Source organism: Dendroctonus ponderosae, unplaced genomic scaffold, assembly GCF_020466585.1.
Source record: "Dendroctonus ponderosae isolate FM_Combo_2020 unplaced genomic scaffold, Dpon_F_20191213v2 Dpon_F_20191213_1, whole genome shotgun sequence".
Taxonomy (NCBI): domain Eukaryota; kingdom Metazoa; phylum Arthropoda; class Insecta; order Coleoptera; family Curculionidae; genus Dendroctonus; species Dendroctonus ponderosae.
The window spans coordinates 57,540,682-57,562,278 of record NW_026017110.1 but is presented as its reverse complement, the minus strand read 5'-3'; the positions used below and the strand labels follow the sequence as shown (position 1 = coordinate 57,562,278).

At 34.2% G+C, this 21,597-nt stretch overlaps 1 protein-coding gene across 2 annotated transcripts in view; it reads left to right on the top strand.

Moving 5' to 3' along the window:
* The first annotated feature begins 462 nt into the window (after positions 1-462).
* LOC109537887 (cytoplasmic polyadenylation element-binding protein 2) overlaps positions 463-21,597 on the top strand; it is a 70,864-nt gene continuing 49,729 nt past the window's right edge. The window contains exons 1-2 of one of the 2 annotated variants that reach the window (XM_019904812.2): positions 463-2,106; positions 9,808-9,919. In XM_019904812.2, coding sequence (XP_019760371.1) covers positions 1,108-2,106; positions 9,808-9,919 — 1,111 coding nt within the window. In that variant the 5' untranslated portion in view covers positions 463-1,107. The remainder of the gene's footprint in view (positions 2,107-9,807; positions 9,920-21,597) is intronic. The other variant, XM_019904811.2, reaches the window with a different exon arrangement.

Below are 21,597 nucleotides of genomic sequence, written 5' to 3'. Positions count from 1 at the left end.
TCTTAAACTGCGTTTCAATAAACGCAGTTTGTGAAACGTACCGAAACGATGGTGAAAACGGTCCGTCGTTAAACGCGTTTAATTTCGGCGTTTAACATAAACTTAGTTTCATCAAACTGCGTTTCGCTTGTTTCTGATGAAAATGGGCCTTAGTTCGAGCAGGAAGTTTGGGTTTGATAACGGGTTATTGACGTCATAGGCCCAAATGGTTCCTTGATAAGATGATTTTGCGATGAGAATCGTAATATTTCTTACTTTTGCAACGATGCCATTGTTTCCAGTTTCTTAAACTGCGTTTCAATAAACGCGGTTTGTGAAACGTACCGAAGCGCTGGTGAAAACGGTCCGTCGTTAAACGCGTTTAATTTCGGCGTTTAACATAAACTTAGTTTCGTCAAAGTGTGATTCGCTTGTTTCTGATGAAAATGGGCCTAAGTCTTTCTTAAATGTTTGGTGCAAGTGGGCAGTAGTGCAAAATTTCTAAATACAATTTGGCAAATATTAGTATGTGTATTTATGAATTCTTGTAGTAGGAGGACACTTTTAAGAGGGTCTCTGTGCGATACTTTAAAAGTGTTTACTGTAAAACATCAAACACGTATGTGGGAAAGATGCAGTGTGTATGTTGTGCAGAGTAGGGCAATGATACAGGAGTGCGAGCGCAAAAACTCTCTACTATAGGCATTGTAAGCTCTATATTGATATGTACATGTGGCGCCCTCGTTGCAGAAATAGATAACGCATTGGACCTCCTCTATTTACAAATAGAGGTGTCGTTCAAAGTGCCGTCATCAGCTGTTCGATCAGGTGCGCGCGCTCGAATTGGATGCGACGTCGGTTCAGCGTCGGCGCTCCTTTTGTGATTCGTCAGGAATAGAGCGCGCGGCCCGTTCAGCGTCGCCATCGTCGGAGATCGCCCGTGCTCGGGTGTCGTGGTAGACGGTCGGATCTGGCATCTGGCAGATACAAGTGACATTAACATGAAAGTGGGCTGCTGGTTCACTGGTTGAGTGTTCATATTCACAACTGGGCGGCAAGTCTATGTGTATGACATAACCAAAGCACGGGACACCGTACGACTGTTCTTCCGGACAGTGACGTGCTCTAATGGGGGAATTTAGTTTAAGTGGCAATACGAACATCGGGTTAAGTGCAGTGGAGATATCTGTTAATTCGTCGAAGTCAAATCAAAATACAATATTTTATTCGTCGACGCCGACAACTACGAGCAGCAACGGAACCGACATTCTGATCCAAGCTAAGAGTTATAGTGCGATAATGCAAGATGATTCCTCTGAGAAGAGTGCGGCAGCTGTTAGCAGCTCTACCGGAGATGAATTGTCTAATGCAGTCTCGTCGGTTGTCGGGGACGCAAATACGACCTCGACGACACCGACTGAGAAAAACTCCTCATCTCTTCCCGCGAAAGACTCAGAAATGCCATCCAGCACTCCCGTGAATAATCTTTCGGAAAAATTGTCTGACCAAGTAACCCCCGTCGGCAAGTCGGTACTGTCTCTTCCGGCTTACTTCCACCCAGCAGAACCCACAACTCCCGCAGGAGCTCTGTGGTCGACTGCAATCGAAGATGGGTTCGTTCCCAACTTGGCTGGAATGAACGGTATGGGATTCCAAAATTTTCCATCGCCAAATCAACAACAGCAGCTGTTCGGAGGAAATATGGGTCAGAATCAGGCCAATCAGACACGAAGAGCTATAACGGCCAGTCACAATTTTCCTCCGCAAATGGGACGACAGCAATCGCTTTCAAATCATCCCCTCTATGCGAAAGGATTTGGATCATGGACTGGCGGACCTCCTGGGCCACCAGGGCAAGGATGGAATCCCAACTCAAATGCTGCTCCTTCAGCAAATTCTGCTTGGAATCGAGGTCGGAGTGTTCCCAACTTAACGCCACTTCAACAAATGGGCGTTGGGATGCCGCCTGGTCGAAAGCCTAGTCCTACTTTTAATCAACCTCAACAGATTATATCGCCGGTTAAATTTCGAAGGAGCACCTCATATCCTGGAAAAGGACCTTTTCCTCAGCCGCCCACCTTCGAAATTACCAATATGGACGATGTTCGAGATTTGCTGCCTTTCCAGGTAAAGAGTGGCACTTGGCTTAAGGCACTAGTTTTGTGATATGCAAATGCTGTGTTAAAACTGTTTTTGTTGTCTGTTTGCTTGCTGTTTTTTCACCTGCTCAACTTTCTCCTGTACTTGTGAGAATGATCTAATTTATTTTCCCCTGTAGCCTTGTGATAATTTTTATTTAATAAATTTAACTTTTTATGTTGTTTTATTTTTGATTCCTCACTGTTTTGATCTGTTTGGTGCTTCCCCATTGAGCTGTATCTGCTTGGTAATGTAGCAATGTTTAATTTTAACTTTTATTATTGTTATTTCCTAGCTTTTAGGCGACACAATTTGTTATCACCGAAACAGCCGCTATATACTTTTTTCTATGGATTGCTTTAAAACAAACAAAGATAACGATAAAGGCCGTTAAGTACTGTTTAATCAGGCTTTTACATTTTATCGGCACCGTGTATTACTCGGGTAATGATTATCGAGGTGAAACATAAATTAAAATATAATTATCAAGACTATTATGTCATGCGGTTTTATTCAAATACGCTATTCACCTCAACACGACATTTATTTACATTAGCTGTAACTATTATTCTCGAAGCAAACACTTCACAACGGAATAACCCTATTGAAAAATTCAAACAAGGGCTTGGACTTGATTAATGAAAACATATATTTTTGGAAAGTTACTAGATGTTTGCGCACAATTTTAACAAAATTCAAGGAAAAGTGGAACAACAAAGATAACATTGGAGTCTTACGAACGGAATATCGGTTAAGCAAACTTGTATTTCGCATCTGGTAAACTTAAAATATCTAGTTATGCATTTGTAGGTCTTAAAATAGTTTAATTTGAACAATTGAGGGTGACAAATCGCTCCCTGGCCCGGCATTTTCAAAAGGTCATCAATTTTCCTAAAACATTGTAGTCCTCTAGAAAAAAAAACCTTTTTCACTGATACGAGGAGTTGAAAACTCTGACAGTCAGAATTCTATGTCATATTTTGACCGTTTTTGAGATGCACATTCTTAAGCAAAAAGGCTGGGATTTCTGAAAATTCCTAGCTAGGAAAGGATCAGTTATTATTTTGATGTCATCAACCGCTTTTTATATACAGACGCTTAAAGTTCAAGACCCTCTTAAAATTTGACAAGTTCACTTGTATCTCTTTAAACGTTCAGGGTTTCTGATAATGCCCAGATATGGAAAGATAGTCGTGGATGCGTAATAATATTCTGATATTCAACCGTTTCTCAGATTCAGATGATAGTTATCAAGAAAGTTTTGCTCTATCTTGACGGGAGTTGAACATTTTGTTTCAACCTTAATAGGACTCGAAAAACTCTGTCTTGCTTCTGTCTGTTTAGAGGTTAGGATTGTTCTGATTCGTCCGAGTGACTTGCTTGATTAATTACGCAGGTCCGATCCTACAAACTGATCATTGATTGACTTTGAGCTGAACTTTCTGACCTCCCCGAATCCCTGAAGATGACCGAAATGATATGTTGAAATCGATAAACGCTTCCTTAGAGTTTTTTTTTACATTTCAAGCGACCAGGAGCATCCAAGCGCAGTCATTAAAGCGCATATGTTAAAATAAATAAAATTTCAACAATTCTTTGGATAAGTTCTATATTGTTGAGGCGGATTCATTTTTTTTCAAACTGCTTGTTGGCTATTTCGCCTCAAAACGTTTTGTCTTGAAAAAAGACAGAATTTCCTATTTTATAAATTATTTTTCATTTTTCTGAAAATGCCTAACTAGAAAAATACAGCTCTTGAGGCGCGCTATTGAAAAGATCAGTTATTATTTTGATGTTTTGATGTCATCAACCGCTTCTAAGATACAGACGCTTAAAGTTCCAGATAGTCTTAATATTTGACAAGTTCACTTGTATCTTTTTTTAATTACTATTATTACTATTTTTTTCACTATTTATCAATCTGCAATAAAAGACGTGAGGAAATTCTGTATTCTCCAGAAAAATTTTTGAGGCAAAATACCCAACAAGCAGTGTAAAAAAGTTCTTTGGATATTTCAACCGAATTTTATAAGAGTATATTTTTTATAGAGTTTAGGTTTTCAAATATGTTTCATAGAAAGCATGATATTTAAATGTGTAAGATAAACAAATTTGAGCTCATTTCAAATCGGGAACCATGAGAGGTGACAGAATCACACTCTGATTATTTTGAGCTAAAACGCCTTTAACACCGAATAATTTATTTTCGGAAAGTTACCAGAGATGTTTAATACAATTGTAATTAATAATACAAGGAAAGTGACTTTTGAGCCATTGGGATCATCATAGCTGTAAGCTTCTGAAAATATAGATACTATTAATGACTTATTTTTCCGTTTGACTGAATAACTTGCTTTTTGCTTATTTTGTCCCCTTTGAATGAGCACCGTTTTTGAAGTTCTGTCACAAACAGATATGCAATTTTTTCCTTGGCATTCAAAATGTGCCAAATTCTCTAAACCGCCTGAAAGTGGTGAAGAAACGTTTGGTATTACAGAGGACATTGTGGGCATTCATGGAAATTTTCGTAACTCTCAAAAAATGTTGGCATTATTGTGTTATTTACTCCAAAAATTGGCAGCATCATTTTTGAGAAACTATTGTGCCAAATAAGCGAAAAAACAGCGGATTTAACTGTTTTTTGTGTTAATGTTCATAATCAGCATCTTCCAAATAGTTATATCGCTTGATCGTAGGTATCTTCAGTTGTTTAAAATAACTATATTTTGGAAAATTTGCCTTCTATTAGTACAGGGTGTTTAAGTTAAGTAGTATAAATTTTCCACCTAATTGAGATTTTCAGACACAACTAGCGGTTTTCAACTATTTGATCGATTCAATAGATCACTGAATTCACAGAACACTCTATACACAACTAACTTTCGCAATTAAGAAATTAGAATCAATATTACTGGTCCTTGTTATTGTTCCGTTATTATTGTTATTGCTATTGTCATTTTTTCCTTTCATCTGTGGCTTCATTAAACATTCAACAGATTCCGTGGACAAACACTGCCTATTAAATATTGACGATTGGTTTTCAGCATAATATTCCCATATGCATTGCATGTTTTCTATGAAAAACTATGACAAATGTTTTATTCTTATTGTTGTAATTCATTGACGTTGAATCGCCCTCAGCATTGGTTTGTTCCAGTTTTCATGTTTTTATCTGTGGATATTTTTAATATGCTTGCTGTGATTCCCAAGCCTATTAAATCTATGAAGAGCAAATGCTAGACACTCAGGTGAGGTAAACGCCAAGCTGGAAATAGAAATGGCCATGAGTCCGATCGTATGGGCTATAAATAAATAAAAATAAATCTGGCATTCTGCTTCAGTAGCGCACATAATTTATATATACATCATAGTATGTAAAGATCTATTGTATAGACAGCAGGTATATAACATGACATGGTGCATTTGCAATCAAACCATGGAAGAGTCTTAATTCTCAACTAGTTGAATTTTTATTTTTAGAAATCAGATTGAGGCCATTGGGATTTCTGGATTTTGTATACACAACTTTTATAAGTTATTTTTTGTTGCATTTGTGATGAAATTAGCCAGTCAGACTGGAAATTGATAGACTTTAAGGCTCACCAATCCAGGAAATGCAGTGATAATGCGTTCGGGAAAGCACGTAGAATAAATTACTTATAAAATACTGGCGAACAACGCCGGTGGGGCTCCCTTTTGCAAGTCATTAAAAGCCGCACAGATACAAAACAATGAAGCTTTTATATACGGATTTTCCAAACAAAGAATACAATATTTGCTGTGAAATGTTGATGTAGATAAAATTAGACAAACCCTATTAAATATTCGCCTGAGAAATGTCTTAAAGTTGAGCGTTTCAGTAAAATTGTGAACAAAAAGTTTGAAAAGTAATACTCGATTAAGGCAATTTAAAAAATATTTTCTGGCTGGCCGTAAACCACCTTTAGGAGCAGCGAATCGTAAGTAAAGTTGGTAACTCTGTTAATTACTATTTGGCAATATATTCTCTTAATCATCAATATTTCCAATGTTGAAAAAGGCTTATGTGTTTCCCCTCATCTACTTACATCAAGGATTAATGTCATCATATCTCTGCATAGCCTAAGGAAGTTTTCCTTCATAGATCCCCTACGAAACCCCAACTTCCGATTGAATGTGACATGGGGATTTTTGCTCATATTTAATATCTACCTGAGTGAGCCTTCTTGAATTCATACAGACGAAATATATTAGACGGACACATTAAAATAAATAGAGAAGATGTTGGGATTTGCCAGAAATTTGAAAAACAATTAATTATTGAATGTCTGACAACTCCAGAGTTTGATGTTTGTTACGCTCAATTAAAGAATCTGTGTGCTGCACTTGCTTCAATTAATTGTAATATTTTATCCTCAAACCTCAAACGAACTGAGCCGAATCCAAAATCCGCTCGTCTAAGTTCGGTCTGTTCTCAAAACTATTTAAAAAGACTATTTAAAAAGATATACCAAATACATTACAAAAACAGTGTAATAAAGTATGTCATAGACAAAACGTATCAATGTCCAATTATAATTAACGTGCAAGCATAAAGAAAACAATGAATTTAATTTGATAAAATATATCATTAGACAAACAACATAACATTAAAGCCGTCAACGATGCTGCGCGAAACAATAAAGTAAACCGATTATAATCATCTACATACATGTGCACGTAAACTTTATATAATCTCCACATGGAACTGAATGTTATTGTCCAAGAAAACTGATAAAAGAACAATACGATAATCATGCTTTTGTTAACGGTTTTGTTGGGCAAAGAAACACAAATGGAAGCTGAATCATTTAAAAAAGCAATTTTCCAGCCATGGAGTTAGGGAAAAACACTTGCCATGTTTTCCTCGTAACTCGATAACGTAGGAGTTGCGTTAGTTAACTAGAAAACAAATGCTTCGTTAAACGAAAAAATTAAAATTCCACTTTTCTTTCTGCTTGAATAATTGAATTTCCACAGCCCAAGTTTAAATTTGGTCATGCAAACGTTTCACTCGAGTCTAGTCTAGTAGCACAGTTTGTTCTAATATTTATGAGCAAACCAACCCAGAACTTCACTTTGCAATTATTTATTTACATTTGTATCGCATATGCAAAGCTCTAACATGAGAGATTGTTAACGTTTTCAGATTTATGAATGCGAAACAAAGGAGTAATGAAACAGTTGCGCCGGATTTTATGAACAATTTTTATGTGAGCTTGTTGCAAAAACTGCATCTTTTTCATTATTATAAGCCATTTTCGAGCAAATAATAGGATGCAATATCCGATCTAAGAAATCCTTTATTTTAATGATGAACTTTCATTTGGTTTCCATCATGGAACTTATTTTACTTTACTTCTTTCATACTGCGGATTTTTGTATGATTAGCAACATGGCAATATTAATTTAAAAAATGTGAAGTTTTATATTTTGATGAGGAATTTTACAATATTATTTCACCTCTTGCTGGTAGTTAGGTACTTTCAAAATCCTATTCAAATGAGGTAGAGAAATAAAAAAAAAATTAATTTAAATATCTTTTTCAGGCCTTTCTATATTTTTGTCAGGATTTCATAATTCATTCACGCATTCATTTTCATAATTCATTAGCTTTGCTGTAATTATTGAAAACTCTGTACATCAACTAAAGCATAAAATGCAAATTCATTTTTTAATTTTCATGGAGTTTATATGTAGTGCTTAATAATCGCCTAATACGGAATATTTTTGGTACAGGTGGTAATTTTTTAAACTGGTTGTAGGTATTTCTATTTATAATTAGTTTGACTCTTTTTTTATTTCCCGAAAATCAAGCGGAAAGGCAAAGAGTGCTTTGCTGCGTCGGTGTCTTTTCTCATACTTTCTTCTTACAAAATCTTTGCTCTTTTTCTTTCTGCAAATTTGTTCCAATTATTCTTCATTCACAACCTTCTAGGTTTGAGTCTAGGTATTTGAGCCTGGAATCATCTTTGAATAACATTGAAAATATTTTCATTAATGACTGTAATACATTTCTTGTTATGTTTTTATATTATATATTATTTTTTGTATGACTAGTTCATTACAGTATCAAACGCCATATATTGATATTAATTTACCAAAACTGTGGAAAATCTGAATTTTTCAATCAAAGGGTTTTAGAATGCAAACCCAACCATGGTCATCATATTTTACGAGTTACTAGAGAAGAAACTAAATATTGAAAATTTAAATTCTAAACATGAGATTTAGTAGATAAGTTCTATATTGTTGAGGCGGATTCATTTTTTACAAACTTCTTTTTGGGTATTTCGCCTCAAAAATTTTTGTTTTTAAAAAAGACAGAATTTCCTCACGTCTTTTATTACAAATTGATAAATAGTGCTCCTATTTCGCAATAAGAACGAATTATTTATCAAAAAGTAATCAAGAAACTATCACCTAGAGGGTATCCTGCGACACAGTTAGGCTCAAGCCTAACTGTGTGAGAAAATATATAAAAAATATCTGTAAGAGAAAAAATATCTGTAAGATAAATATCTGTAAGAGAAAATTCCAATTAGTAGAGAAATTAATTTGAAAAATTACCTTGACGTTTCGATAGCTATTTTCTGCTATCGTTATCAAAAGAACCTAAATGAACCTAAAAAAGAGTATGTTAATAAATTGTGTAACAATAGTAGGAATATAATATATCAAAATTCGCTCTGATAATTCGTTTGTGCAAATTGAGATTTAGTATTAATATTTGTGATTGGAAACTCTTTTGAAGACTTGCATCTACTTCCGAGTCCCAATAAAGAAAATGGTTGGAAGCTCCTTTCATAACTTTTTTAATAGCTTGGTCTAAATGTACGCTCATAAATTTAGTGTCTATTTTTACAACTATTGTTAAAAATCACTTGTTCGACTGATACATTGAGATTTGTTGTTAAGAGTTAAAAATTTACCATCAAACATTACATTTACGTAAAACCGCGCATTTGGTTTGTTTGCTAAGGTCCCTGATAAAGGACTTGCGGATCCAGATTGCTCCGTTTTCAGTCGTACGTGAGTGCAAATTAAACCGGTTAAAGTCAATTGTATTTAGGATTAAACAGACATTATTTATTGGTCATTAGTTTGGGTTAGAACAGCAGCTCCTCAAACACTGCCGGACATTTAATAGGTTTTGCAGCTCCATTGTGGAAAGTTGGACAAATTTCCTGGATGCAATCGGTTGTTGTGTTGAGGGTTTACTGGTAGTTTTCTGAAATTATTTGAGCAGTTCGGCGCTTCGTTAATGATTAATTTTATGAATATCGCCAGTGTCTGCTCAGCAGGTCAGTGTCTGGAAATAAACTGCGAAATATGGATCGAAGTGACAACCCCTGCATTTTGAAATCTATTATCACGGTTACCCAGCAACAAAGCTGACTTGGGACAATTATCGCTCCTTTCTTTGTTACATCTAGCGCTGGATAAATTCCTCAAAGAAAATTGTTTCTCATGTTGAAAGACGATTTAAAAGTGTATAAGACCGAATGTCTTTAATAATTGATACTTTTCCACGGATTGAAGTTGGCACTTGTATTTTGTAAAATAACAGCAATCTTGGCATCAAATTACAATTTTATGCTGATGTATTTTAATTGCATGGTAAATATAATTTTTTTACGGTTGAAGCAAATAGTATATTTTTTGTTTCAGGATCGCTGTGGTGTAGTTAGTGCAAACGGAAGTAGTCCTCTGGAACATATGCGAGGTCTGGAACATTATTTGAATGATATTATAAGCCCTCAACCGAACAATGATTTAAAAGGTAGTGTATATTATTTATATATTCACCTGTTCAAGTGAAACTTAAATCTCATATTGTATTTTTCGTTTGGTGCTACCGATAAATTATCAGCACTTTTCTGTATCACGTGTTTCACTGGTGCACAAAATAGCTAGTCAAGATTATCAGTTAATTTGATGGGTTAGACGAGTTGATTTGTATCATCACTTATCAAACATACTGACCCTGTATGTTTTGATTTCAAATTTTCCACTTCATTGTTTGTTTGATCGTTTTATGCTACTCCATTTCGAAGCACTTTGCATGTTAACCACCTTTAAAATGGGTAAATAATCCTGCAAAGAATAGGGACGCAAGAAGGAATAAGCAATGCAAGCTCCAAATTTAATATAGGTGCGAAGAATCTGATCTTTCGGTGGCTTTAATGTAAGCAATTTGAAAATATTGCGGTTTAACGTTTTAATATTCTACATAAGCTGCTAAGCCTCACACATTATTGCAGTGAAAAACTTACTACTCGGGTCCTGCAATCGATGTCTTTTGTAAATATCCAGAAAGTCAACCAATCAAACATCTGTATGCAGGGTTCCACATAAAATATTTTTTGTTTCCATCCTAATTCTATGTTGAAAATACTAAATATCTGCGGGTCTATCTTGGTACACCTTTTTCGTTAAATATCCCCATAGAAGAAATCGAGTGGTGTAAGATCCGGCGGCCGCGGTGGCCATATAATAGGCAAGTTTTGCAATCGAAAAAATGGCTATTAACTCAGGTATTAATTCAGGATTTAAAAAAAAACCGTTTATAAAAGATACGAATTTTATGCGGGCCACTTGAATAATTCGATGTATGTACAATTACAAGTTGGTGGGAGTTTGAACGAGACAAAAAATATTTATTGAGAGTACTATATTTAAATGAGAGTATCGATAGACATGAGAAAATGAAATTAACATTTGTCACCAATTTTGATGTTTTAACATGACCCAAACCAAAACGTTGCAAATAGTTTAATATTCTAAAAGCGAAGGAGACAATGTTAACATATTCCCTCTAAAGGGAATGAGTATAAAATAACGAAAATTCACCTCGGGATTTTCACATCGTCTACGAAGCATTCAAATTGATTTTCTTTGTACAGTTGCAATCTACTCCTCACGTATTTTAGCATTACTGAATACGCAAATGCGCTCTAAATTGGAATATTGCCTGTATAATCCCTGTATTCAAAGTGGGTTGCATATATTGTTCTCGAAAAATAATTTCTTGGCATCGGGCTTTTATCCGCAGAACCTGCAATGTTTTGTTAATCGATAAAAACTGCAACCGCTAATTCTCTACTAAGCAGATTAGAGGCTCGAAATAGCCCCTCTGTTTCACCCTTTGAATTTGTACGGTTTGACAATAGTAGTTAACAATGTACAGGAGATAACAAAAAAAAACTTTGCCAAAGTCGGCTTTGGAAAAGCGCCTGTAAAGCCCGGAACTTTTTTTGGGTTCAAATAGAGCTTAAAACTCTTCATTAGTCTTTGAAAAATTAGATGTCATCGACTCGAGTAGGTAAATATGTCGCAAACTGCACTAAATGGAATGTGATCTAGACCAATAATAAGTCAAATTGTTCCTGTAATTTATATCTGCTATTGATGTTCACATCTAAAGTAAAATTGTGTTGTACAAAACAAAATTTTCCTAGAACAGTTTTGTTTGGAATATTTATAACTGCCTTAATTTTTACGCTGATGTTGATGAAAAATTAATTAAGTTCCGGTTGGTTTATCTTGGTATTCCGTGGATAAGATGAACGAAGTTTCTCAATATCGAAAGTTTCCATAGATATCTTATTGCGGCTTAGTTAAGGCAGTGAATTAAGCTGCGGTTTTATAATATATTCAATTAGATGGGGAGTTTTAAGCGCTGGTTTAATAATCGTTTAATAGGTAATAGTGAATTGGATTATCATGTGTCATCTTGTTGCTCTGGACATTTCGGATGCATCTGAATAACATTGGCGAAATTTCTTGGAAAATCCCGATTCAGACATGTCGAATATAGACAAATATATCATAAATTTGCCATGTGTTTTACTAAATTGTGTACTATTTCCATAGGAATCGTTTACAATGAAAGTTCACTTTGGTGGGAGATTTTGAGTAGTAAACAGTCGATTATTTGAATTCCAAACCGCCCACTGAAGCGATATACATGTGTTTGGCCAGTTTAATATAGAAAATGTCAAAATATTTTCCATCGTTATGGGTGTTTTGTTATATTTTTAATTGCGCTGGCACGTCAGTCCCCTATGCTTGCAAACGATCAACACCCAACCTGAATACTAACGAAACTTGCAAAATCAATTAAATTTTGTACATGAAAGTGCATCTTCTGCTTGTTACTAAACAGCAATTTAAAACTTTGCGAGACAAATTGCATCAGAAAAGTTGGCAATAAAAATACCTAGAAAATTGTAAATTTCGCAAAATAAATGTATTATATCAGGCATATATTTCACCTCGGATATAAACGCTTTTGGAAGTTTTGTTGATCATTAAACGTTGTGAGTACCAGGAAATGGAACGTTAAACTTTTCTGAAGCAATTTGTATAAGAAAATACACTTTCACGCATTATCAAGACGACGCTTTGAACTTATTTAAAACTTTTCAAGACAAAATTCTAATTTAACTGTCAAAGCGCCGGTATATCGGTTTTTCAACTTATTTTATATGTTTACAAAGGAAATTCAATGTGATTCCAGGGGGATACGGTCCTATTAGGAGTCATGTTTTCAGCAACTCAATTTTCAATGACGATGATGTCAGTCCTGTAAAACTCCATTAATAAACTTTCAAAATTTGCGTTGCCTGTTTTCTGTAAATATTTACTTTATCCGTAAAACTTTTGGGTGTTTGTCGCCGTGTTATGTATTCAGGCTGAGGAAGTAACGAAATGTTTACACCAGGGATAGCCATTTCCAAATTCAATTTTATTGAAATGTAAGGGATCTTTATTAAAACACGGGTGAACGGAAAAGGGTTTTTGCCTGGGAAAGGGCAAATTCTACTATGTACTTAACGGCTACTTGCTTGCTTTGTGAGTGTTTTTTTGATATATCACATTCAGACAACTTTAATTCCCTTCAAAGAACATAATTGATTACCTTTGGACTAATAAGGAACTTTTGCATCAAGGTGTTTTAATAGAAAACTGCTTTCCGTAGGAAAGAATCAATACTGGCCAGAAAAAAACAATGCAAATAGAAAGTGCGTGACAAACCCTACTTATGCCTTTGTTTAGGATCCTGTTAATGAGATTACCGTTTACCAATACAATGTTCCATTAATTATGTTTCTAGTTGGCGGCGCATTTCCCAAAACATACAAATTACAAACCAATTGGGCGAGACGCTTTAAGACAAAACTGGCAAATCTGTCTCTGTATGTTTTGGATACTTCGACGTATTTTTAGACTAAAGACCAGCAATGATTTTAAATTTAAACCTGACATTTTCAACACTTTTGTCAATATGGGTGGCTTGCCTCAAGTTAACTAAACTCTAGCTGGGACCTAATCTATTTTGGAGATTTGGGGAACATTTAATGCGCTAACGCAAACTAATTAGTAGTTGCGATGAGAAGGGATTGGTATATGACCTAAATTTGGACATACATGCCAACCAAATATTATTTGAAGGAAAACGTGCAAAGTCGTAGATTTCCTAATGACGATTCCAACATGGAACGCTAAACTGAACTTAATGCGTCACATGGCCGCATTATTTTTTATTCGAACAAGTGCAGTCGAAACACGAAACTCTTTATTTAGGTCTTGATTTTTTTTCGAGTTTATAATAAGACGACTCTCAAAGGCCCATATGCACCAAAATTTTTAAGAAATTACTGAAACAACAATATAATTTGTTCCTTATATAAACTGGGAATGAGGGTCATTTCTTGGGGGGTTTGTCCGGCGGTATGTAGGAAATAACGGAGAAAAAATAATTGTCCGCAAAAACTGAGAGATTCGTAAAAAACTAAATAATAAATTTGGCACCGGTGCATTTAGCAGCAAAAGTACCTAATCAATTGATTAATGAAACTATAAATAGTTGTGATCACTCTAATGAGTTCAAAATTTAGCTTTCATTTTAGTTTCCAAAGCAATAATGCTCTCTGCACATCAAAAAGTACTTCCATTACATGAGTTCTATCACTATACTGCCCAATTTATGACAGGACTGCTTAAAGTCCCTTCATAACCTCACTTCACAACATCAGTTTTCATTAACAAAAGGCTTTTCCTTCTGTTGCTAAAACTAATGAGCTTTTCGGGCTTTCAAACTGTGGTGGAAAGGAATTCACCAGTATCAGTTTACATTCTCTACAAGTTTTTACATTTTTAAACATGCATTAACTTGTTTGGATAGTGTATCATAGCTTGATGTTAACTGAAAGTTTTCTAGGGAAAAAAGTTGATAAACTGGTAGATAAGTAGATCTTCAACAAAGAAAGTGTTTCTGGATAAATCGTTCTTTCAAAAGTTTGAGACGAAGGGAAATCTGCGCGAAACCTTTTAATGGTTTTTCGAGCCTGGATCAAAATAAAACTGACACCGTTTTATGTTTGTTCAACAAACTTTGTTGTCTTCAGTATAACTTCACTAATCAGTCATTTAGTAGCGACCACTCAATTTCCTGCTAATAAAGAATACACCGCCTCCGCAAGAAAGGTAAACTTATATCTTAACAGAGAAAATATTTGAAGACCGATTTATTAAAAAAACTAACCATAAGTACGATTTAACGCTGATATGTTGCTCCACAAATATTTGCCTGCCTGCATCATTGCATTGTTGTAATGTGTTTTCCTTGTGTTGTTTTCCTTAATAGTTTTTGCAAAATAGCCAATTTTTTTGTTTGAAGTTAAGCAACTGATTTTTCAGATACAAAAAAGTAAGTCTACAAAATTATTTGTATAACTATTAATGATACACGCGATAGCTAGTAGAAAGAAACAATCGAACTGCTCTAAGTCAAGCAACTAATTTTCCCTTGAGTTCAGCTCTATAAAGGAAGCCCATGCTCTACTCCTCCCTCTTTCTGGAGGTTCATTCAAAGGCCTGTGGAAATATCGACGTAGTGTAGGTTTATATAGGCAGTTTGCTTGTATTGATTCATAGCTCCAGCGATGCGATGTTTCTCCTGTTTTGTGAGGGAGGTGCCCTCCATATTTTGCTGTTTACATGTAAATTTGCTTGATGTGACTTTACGTCTGTTGTTAAATATTATATGGACCCTCCAGAAAATTTTCACTTTGAAATTTTGTCGGAAAGGGCTTTGAATTAATTAGCACTCGAAGGAAAGTCCTCCACGGGTGGAATGTTCACAAATTGAATTCCTTGACAATGAAACAACGGCAAATTTACATCTCAGTCTTCCTACACCTAATTTGGCTGAAACAATATCTTGTTGGTACCGCAAGTGTTAATTTGAGGTAGAAATATTTACGAACTCTTGCCTTAGAAACCCCAAGTAAATTGCCCTTGAACGGTAATGAATATTTTAAATTCCCAGACCTTTTGTTGCCAATATTCGATCAGCTGGATCGTCATTCAGAAATTTCATGTTTTGCTGGAAATTAGGAGCGTATGGTACAAACCACTCTAATCTAAAATTCCATCTTAGAACTTTCTAATTTTCCTTACCGACCCTTTTTTATCTCCGCCTGGACACGGGCTTTTCCCAAAGTAATCCGCTTTGTTAATTTCCTTTCAACGGCTTTACAAAAAACTCCATTGTATCTTTTTGTCTTGGCAAAATTAAACACCAATGAAAAATTGTTTGAAATCACGCCCTTTAAATATTACATAATTACATTAGGCAAAGAAATTGCATTGCGTTATTTCGCTTCAATTCGTTTTTCGGGAAGATCTTGGTTGGTTAATTCATTTCAGAATGAAAATGTGTTTTAAAAATCTACTTTAATTTCCATAGTAAATTGGAATAGAAATGGCAGAAATAAATGCAAATACTTGGTTAGTTTGGCTGAAGAAATTTACATTTAAATTTTCTGCTTCTTATTTGAATATCCTGACTAAAAATGAGTTTAAATCGATGTTACGATCGAAAATGGTAATCTTATTGCAATCGAAACGAATACCAATCAATCATTGGTTAATTTAACAAGTAAAAGCGTGTTCTTTTTTTTTAGACGTCAGATCAATTCAATTGGGAACTGCATTGATTTGAAACCCCAAATCGTACAATTTTATGCCATAATTCGAATTAATTTTGTTGTGGACTCCCGCTCTGTCAGTTTGTGCGCAATTATTATAATTGCTTGGTTGATAAGAACATTTTATGTTAAATAACAAGTTATTTGATTAGATTGCGTGGTCTATCAACTGGCAAAACCGATCTAAATTCGAAATTTTATATTTTTTAAACTTTTTTACCAACGTTCCAGTGTTATTTACGGTAGCAGCATTTTCCGGAAACTATTAATGATCGGAAGGTATTTATTTATTCAAAGGCCGTTAATAATGAATTATTGAATACCTTAATACAGTGTGAAAGTAAAGTATGGAACATTCAAAATAAATTATGTGCAGATCAAGAAAGTTTATTGGTAAATGTGCTATAGGTTAAATATCAAGTTTCTTTAGAAAAAGAATGTTATTTTGTTGTTGCGAAATTTTTTTCTTCAAAATGTTCACTGTATTTTCACGTTGAATTTAATGAGAATCATATTTCCAGAGAAACGTTAAAAATACTCATTTTGGAAGGATAAAATCGGGTATTTTTCTAGGAAAGTGGCGCTGCGATATTACTAGTAATAATTCATTTATGCTATTTTCTCACTTGTGCATACATCTCTAATGCTATTACTGACGCAAATTTCAATTTTCTCAAATTCATTTTAATAAAGAAAATTGCTTTCTAAAACTTTTCAGCAGGGACAATTTTATACGCTTGTAATCTTCTGAACTTTTTAATAAAACGGCAATATTTCCATTTAATATTTGTTGGTTCTCTAAGTTTTCCGGTTAAAACGATTTACCATCGCACAGATTCTATTTGCATATTGCATACAAGTAAGCAGGTTTTTCTAGCCGGATTGAATCAAAACCGCATTTTTTCAGCTCGGTTTTAATGCGCGTTATAATAATCATGGACGCAATAATTTATTGTTTCAATTTTAGCCCTGGAAATTCTACCCAGTGGTATTTAATTATTAAAATAAGCGGTTTAGTTTAATTAATATGGACAGTTCGATCAATATTATTAATAAAATGGATTGGCAAATTACAAATTGGTTCAGAGGCTTGATTTTATAAATTAGTCAACATTGTCTACTACTGAGTTTGTAATGTTAAATGAAATTATTGCTAACCGAATGTTCTAAACTTAAACAATTATGGGTTCATCACTTCAAACTTTTTTTTTGGATTTTTAATCACTTCTTTACCCTTTAAACACTGGTACATTTTTTCAATTTGTTTAAGAATTATATATGATTGAAGTGAAGTGGAATAAGACCTAAAAGCTTGGTAATATTGCCGAGTCTATAACATATCTTTTATACCTACTGTGCGATTGATCGATCTATTCGCGAGCTATCACTTGACCCACATTGCCATTGATATCTTTGAGCCAAACTGCATCTTTTGAGGTGGTCCGGATAAAATAAACTGGAGAGAGATTGCCTTAAAAATCTAGATACTGAGCTTGAAAAATTCGTTTTCTCTTTGTCAGCGAAAAATGTTTAAGTTTGGTAAATTTAGCAGACAATTTCCTAGCATATTTTTAAGCAGGAAATTGTAGTTTGATAATGTATTCTTTTAGTATCCAAATTACATTTTAGTGCCGTTTTGCCTCCAAGTTTACTTCCAAATTACCGCCCGTTCATTAACAGATTCAAATTTATTAAAAGCAATTCCTTTCAAGTCCTTATCCAAAGCCAAGTTTGGATGCTTATGAAGAAACAGTCATTTTGAAGTAAATTAAAGGCCTGGGAAAGGGGGAATTTAATAAATAAACGCTTGAAAATTAATATTTTAAAATGATCGAGTTCAAGTTTTAATTGCGTGTCGCACCTTTCACAACAAACGGAATATAATTATGCAAATGTATTGATAGAACAAAAAACAATTAAACTTTCGGTATCATCAGAACAGCTAAAGGTTTTTGATGTAAGAAGAAACAGATTGCGAAACGTGCTAATATCAGGCGCGCCAGGACCAGTTCGAGCCTCATCAGCTGGGTTTAGCCTGAAAATAACACTACCGAAATATGTACTTTATATACTTTTTCCAGTTAGATTTTGTAGTTATTTTCCGGCTGAACCCAAATGATGAGGGTCAATAGGCTCGAAACTGATCCTGGTGGTTCCTGTGGTGGCACATCTCAAACTCTGCCTGTGTTGATTGAATATACATTATTTATCGTCCTCAAATGTTTGTTGCATTTCAAGTTTTACCTTCTCGTCTCGTATTCGGGTTTTTATTTCGGCTTGATGTTGAATTGAGGTTTCAATATATTTTTTTTAAATATATGTTGATAAATATGATATTGCTTAAATGTTTACGTTTTTATTTTTTTCCAGGTAAGCCGAATGCTGTATAAATTCAGGTAAGCATAATTCCTGATGGTTTATTGGCATTCTGGTGATAATAGCTACCAGTTAATAACGTAATCGCTACACTTCAGTTAATTTAGTTACATTAGTACAATTTAATTATTTTCTAGTTTTGCGGTAAAGTGCTGTGCAGTTTATTGCAAGTCCTTTTAAGAGACTCGTTTAGTTATTTGCCGATTTACATGTCGCACAATTAATCTAAAATCCACAAATGTAAAGTCATATATTTTTCTAATGTTGTTGAAACAGGTTTTTCCTTAATATTGCAATTTATGTGCGCAAAGTTATCAAATTTGTTGGTTTAAAAAAGTAATTCAAAAGGGTGCGATTCAAGTAAATTCTTTCTGGAAGAAATTTAATTTACTGGGATAATTGTTCGGTTTTAGAAACTTTTCCAACTTGAGTTGTTTCGGCAATATCCAGGCAAAATAAAAATGAGTTCGTTAAAAAAATACTAATTGTTTCATCAAGAAACATTTGGATTTGCATATAAATTGTCTCGACTTATTTTCGCATTTTGCATTGTTCGTTGCCAGCATTTTTCTCCCCTTACCACCAATGGTTATTCAGCTGACACATATTTTCGCAGGTAAGTCGGGGTCGAAAGCAAGGTGTTAAAGTAAGTTTCGATAATAAATTCATTCACAAAGAACTGTCGTTATATAGAAGCACGTCATTGAGGTTCGCTTTTTAATATTTTGGTTTTAAATGTTGGATTTATTTTCGTCTTTTGAGATTTTAGCTTTATTCATAGAAAGTATTAAAAATATTTTCGTTCACTAACCCGTGATTTCAATCAGGTTTTGTAGACAGGTAGCTTTTTGGAAACTTTTTTTCCAAAAGAAAAACTGGAAAGTTTTTTTCTAATCTTTTTTTAATAAAAAAACATGACGCTTTTAAAAGACGACTCATTTTCAACAAAAAAAGGCTACTTATAAGTTTTAATACTTCATAAAGATAAATTTAAGACAAAAAGGTGGCTTATGGTTCGCAAAATCCATGTTTGGTAATTATGTAAAAGTTATGCCCTAATAAAGTCTGGATAATGATAATCTGACTTTGTAAAAGGATTTAATACCACACGACTAAATTTCAAAGTGGAAATGGGGTTGCATTTTTCAACAACCGGGTTTTAGATTCTCATTCTTTCTCATTGAATATTTTTAAATACTTTGTAGGCTCATTCGCATTGATGATATATTTGATGTGATGCATCGATGTAAACCTTTCGAAGTTGCGATCGTTAGTTGAGGTGCGTTAATTTAAGTTTGATATTATTACTTTTTTTTCAGATGATTAATCACTGTAAAAATTTAATGTTGAATAATTGTGGTAAATTTACAGCCGCTGTGTGAAAAAGCTATGTTGAAAAATTAGTCATGTTATTAATGATTTAAAGGATAACCACCCAGATTATCTGAATGGAGGAAAACGGGGCAGCGCATTAAACTGGGTCATTATTTAATCATGCCGGAACATAACATTCCCCTAAAATGCCTGAAAACTGACTGAATACATAACGGTGGTTGTTTTGTGTGTGAACGTCACAATTTAATTAATATTCTGATTGAACATGCATTTGGTGTCAGGACATCAATCGGTTACTTTTGAAAATATTCCTTCAAGTAAAATGAAATAATCTTGTCTATGGAATCGATAAATAACAATTTCCTCAATAAAAAATGAATAATGGAGCTGATTGCTTATCGTCTGAACAATCAGTCGTCAAAGCCAATAATAATAATTTACTTAATCGTTGTTATCACGTCAAAAACCGTTTAAGTTAAAGAATTTTGTTGTTGTTACACAGCTCAGACCCCAGTCAGAAGTTTGCCAAATAATAATTCCACTTAACCACATACAATCGTTTAATAACAATATTTGGAATGTGACCCTTTGCAATTGCCTACTTCCGACAGTTCCGACCCTGAATAATACAAGGCAATGGAAAACTTGACGATTTCTCTAAACGATATGCAATTTTCTCCCAAACAGGAAACGAATATTTTGTCCTTGTGTTTCTGGAATATGTATGTAAAGCTATGCATGGGTTACTTTTCACATGCAACAATAGCAGATGAAGCTATTTTTCAAACATCAGAGGGATTTCTCAACGTCTGCGAAAAGCGCTAATAAAAGTTTCCCAGATATTTTTAAAGCTTAAAGGATTTTTTCATGTATGAGAGAGCTACACACGTATTATCTGCTAGAGTTTTCAATTTACTCAATGGCTTTTAAAGTCGAAAGTAAGCCACATTTGAATTAACAAGAGCTGCTTCCGGCACCGTCCAAATTGAAATGTTTTTATTAATTACGTTATTCGTTAAACATTATCTGCGCTTCTCAACTGTTCTCGCCTGCAAAAATAAGACGAACTGATTAAGTCTTTATTTGGTCATGCATTTTCGGAGTTAAAAAAGTCATCCCATGATTGAAATGATTGTTAAATAATTACTTTGAAACATGGATAGGTTAGAAATAACAGCGTAGATTATGCGATAAATCAAAGTTTTTCTCTGCCGTTACAATAGCAATCGAGCGATCGGAAATGATCATTAAGACTTTTTAAGAAGAAATCGAAATATAATTGCATGCTTTATCTATGAAAATTAAATTGCCTAAGCCTTAATTCTGAAAAAAAAGTTTACTTAGCAGCGAGTTGTAAATTATATTATTTTAAACTTTTTGCTGGAAATGTTTCATTCACTGCTGGAAGAAAAACCAAACAAAGCCATTGCATTATATATTGTGGCATATAAATCTTTAACGTATTCTCGCAAATCAAATACGGACTATTTCAATAACGTCCATAAAAAAATGTCTCTTTGCACAATAACTGTTTTTGTTGTATTAATAATGTGCGTTTTGCACTTCGGACACGGGTTGTAGTTATGTGCAATACAATAGTAAATAAATAACGTGAGAGGTCAGCACGTTTGATAAAAAGCCGCCATATATGTACGGCTAACATAACTGACTGAGTACAGGAAGAAAAAAAAACATTTTTAGTTGGAAGCCAGAACTACAGCCCCGAATAGTGCGGTGTATCCAACCGGTGAAG